Consider the following 3,309-nt stretch of genomic DNA (forward strand, 5'->3'; position numbering starts at 1 on the left):
TGTCATCCTCCACATTTTGAGCAACGTCACCAGCTTCACGGTCATCATCTTCTTCGTGCTCGCATTCAACTTCGGCCTCTATACTTTCAACCTCTAAATCGCGCACTAGACTCCCAAGGCCCAAAATTTGATCCTCGTTGTGCTCGTCACATGTAGAAGATGGCTATAGTGAAAAGCAAGAGCCCATATTTTGATAAGATATTTAGAAATCATGTATGCAGTAACCGGTGTTATCAAAGAACGAGTTTCGCTTACCACGACGCGTTCAAGAACCGTGTGGCATATTTGACGGTAGTGATGGGATTTCATTTTCTCGTGGATGAATATTCTAAATATTTGGTTCGATTTTGTAAGAGACTACTGCACACATTTAAAAGTACAGTTCACTGCTGCATCTTATTATGACCTTACCGTTGTATTAGTGATTACATTATCGTCGACTGCACTTGCAGATTTCGCAACCCCACTAAAATCGAGTACGCTTTGATCAAGAGGTCTCGTCTTTTTCAGTTTGCACCCAGCATTTGGGTTTTTACCACCAGCTTTGCGGCCTCTTTTTTTAAAGTTAATATTGTAGGGCTCTCTGTCGCTCATGTCTTTTGATACAAGATAAAAAGAAGAAAAGGATGAAGTAGTCAAGTTTTCTCATAGTGTGAGAATATATTTATGCAAGAAAAAACCCAAACAGCACTACTTTACCAAAATAGGATCGTTGTACTAGTAGACTACGTGATACAATTCTCACTATCTCGAATTCTCATAGGTGAACTTAAACACTATCTCGAATTATGATTCGCTAAGGTGTAGGTCCGGCTACTTTACTCCCGCCCCAAATGGTCAATAACCATTCCGAGTCGTATGGTACTTATGTTAATTTGGTCCGAGAGATCATGTTGGTACTCGTCACCGAGGAGAAAGATCCTGTCAAAGGTCCCACTGGTTTTGCGCTTTACCGCCATCTTATTTTCTATACGCTCGACCACACCAGTAAGTTTAGAAATGTACGCCTTGTGACGCCGACTATTGCAATGCTCATGTACTGGTGCCGACTCACAGTCTTGTACAAGATGTGGTCGGATCATTAGCAGAATCCAACTGTCCCTCTTGATGTGTATGTATCTAATTAAACAAGCGCTGCTTTTAGATAGCTAAACTAGAATCATATTTTATATAGAACTGCCAAAAAATACGAGATGTATCTCCAGGATGGAAAGCCAACAGCTTTTAATGCATTACATGAGGTCATGTGGATTGCCACGACGGCAGCAGGCGACGAGCCCCGGCTCCCTCGCATTCTCTGGATTCCGGACAGCAACTATCGCAAACTCGATGTGGCCAACACCAGTGACAAGATATCAATTGATCATTTGCGGATTTGTATCGAGCTTTGCATGGAAGAAATGAAAAACATGATGAATTCGCCGGATAGCTCTTTTGGCTTAGGCAACATTGAGGATAACATACTAGGACTTTGTAAAGGAGATACCCACAACATCGGTGACAATATGGGCTTTGCCGATGTTGGTTACTCCTACATCAGCGACCCACGTAATAGATTTGCTAACATGCACCACACCCTCGTCTTGACCCTTTTGAAACAAACACTATGGCAGAGAATCTATGTAGATACCATCGACGCTACTGGTACCATCTCGTGGAAAAAGCCGGCACTCTACGCGTGGTTGGAAAGATGTATCCAGCTCCAAAGGCTCTTGATTGTTGCAATCCATCTGAGTTATGGTCAGCCCTGCTGAGGAGAAGAATTGGCCTTGCTGTCTATATCCAACACTCCATACGCCGATCGGTCTCTTCTTTGGGGCGTTGCATACAATACCATCATGATCATTACGCGATACAACAAGAGTCGAGAGCTCGCCTACTCTGACAAGTATATACAGTAGCTTGTTACGTGCCACACAAGCTCGCTGTACTGTTGACAGGTTATCTGACCTTTTTTCAACCGCTGGAATGGTAAGCAAAAGTTATCAAACAAACTAATACCCAACCAAAACCTAACTCGCGTGATTTCTTTAGCATGTTTACTGGCGAGCTTTATGGACAGGATGCACGTCTTGCTTGTATAGAGCGATTGTTTATCGAGCGTGGCGTTCCCATGACTGGCAAGAAAATACATCGTATCTTTGCCCGGGCTTATGCCCAAAAAGTGGATCCCCCTTTGTCATTTGCCGATCACCACCACGTTGCAATTGCATTTGCCCGACAGCTGATCGGTGCAAAAATGACACTACAACATATCGGCGAGGAGGAGCTTGGTATCTAAGCTGGCCACTCGACAGCTACAGCAGGTTTGGAATATGCCAGAAGCAACATTGACAGCAGGTTCATAGACCCTATCATGGCGCAAAAGTATTTTGAAGTGAGCAGAAAATGGCACGCTGTTTTGGGTAAGTCAACAAAAATGTAACAGTAATGAAAGACGTGCGTGGTAAACTCATCAACCTGCACTACTGTATATAGGCATGGGGAATGACAAGTCCAAGGATCTATCCGACCCATTGCATCGTCGCACGCAAGCTATAAAATATGTCAACTAACTTATTGAAGAAAACACGGCAATTTTTGAGGCATGAAACCTAGCTTTGATGAGGAACATGATCATGGAGGATATGCACCGTCGAGGTAAGATATCATTTCATTATGATTCGTGATTTTCAAGAGTCGGCTTATTAACAAATCATGAACTTTTAGCACGATATGCAATTGCGAACGGAGAGCCAGAGGTTCATGCTGTCAATAACCAAAGTGTCGCCAATGATTTGAGCAGCAGATCACTGCAAATGTCTAGCGAAGCAAGGGCTCTCCTAGGACTGCAGCGTCTGATGAACGATCACAATGCAAGTTTTCGATCTGACATTCAGCGCGACGCAATGATTGCAGCAATCAAAGGGCAAGAAAACATCCTCATTGTACTGCCTACTGGTGGTGGCAAGTCAGCAGTATTTATGACGCCTGCTATGGTGGAGCCAGATAGAACAGTGGTTTGGTGGTCCCCATCATATTACTCCAGTTGGACATGCCGCACCGTTTGTCAAGGTCAAGGATCAATTACTATACATACGATGGTGGCGAGATAAAACATGGAATCATGCTCTCTGCTCAAATCATCCTCGTCACACCGGACAATGCAAAGGCCCCCCAGTTCATCAGTATGCTGCAAACAATATGTGCAGAAGGCCATATCAGCAGAATCGTCATTGACGAGGCTCATTCGGCACTCACATAGAGCTCATTTAGGCCTGCTATGAATGACCTTGAAAAACTTCGCCAGGTATCTATACCAATGGTCTT

The 3,309-nt window shown here is 43.9% G+C and overlaps 2 protein-coding genes across 2 annotated transcripts; both read left to right on the forward strand.

Moving 5' to 3' along the window:
- Window positions 1-833: 833 nt before the first annotated feature.
- Window positions 834-1,754, forward strand: BDB00DRAFT_878179 (uncharacterized protein; the record flags this gene model as incomplete). The annotated part of the gene is made up of 2 exons (XM_053127705.1): window positions 834-1,060; window positions 1,175-1,754. The coding sequence occupies 2 exons, from the start codon at window positions 834-836 to the stop codon at window positions 1,752-1,754; spliced, it is 807 nt and encodes a 268-aa protein (XP_052973991.1).
- Window positions 1,755-1,838: 84 nt separating this feature from the next.
- Window positions 1,839-2,555, forward strand: BDB00DRAFT_878180 (uncharacterized protein; the record flags this gene model as incomplete). The annotated part of the gene is made up of 4 exons (XM_053127706.1): window positions 1,839-1,888; window positions 2,035-2,273; window positions 2,349-2,405; window positions 2,479-2,555. The coding sequence occupies 4 exons, from the start codon at window positions 1,839-1,841 to the stop codon at window positions 2,553-2,555; spliced, it is 423 nt and encodes a 140-aa protein (XP_052973992.1).
- Between the last annotated feature and the right edge of the window lie 754 nt (window positions 2,556-3,309).

This window comes from Zychaea mexicana (genome assembly GCF_025766255.1).
Source record: "Zychaea mexicana strain RSA 1403 chromosome Unknown BDB00scaffold_128, whole genome shotgun sequence".
Lineage (NCBI taxonomy): Eukaryota > Fungi > Mucoromycota > Mucoromycetes > Mucorales > Lichtheimiaceae > Zychaea > Zychaea mexicana.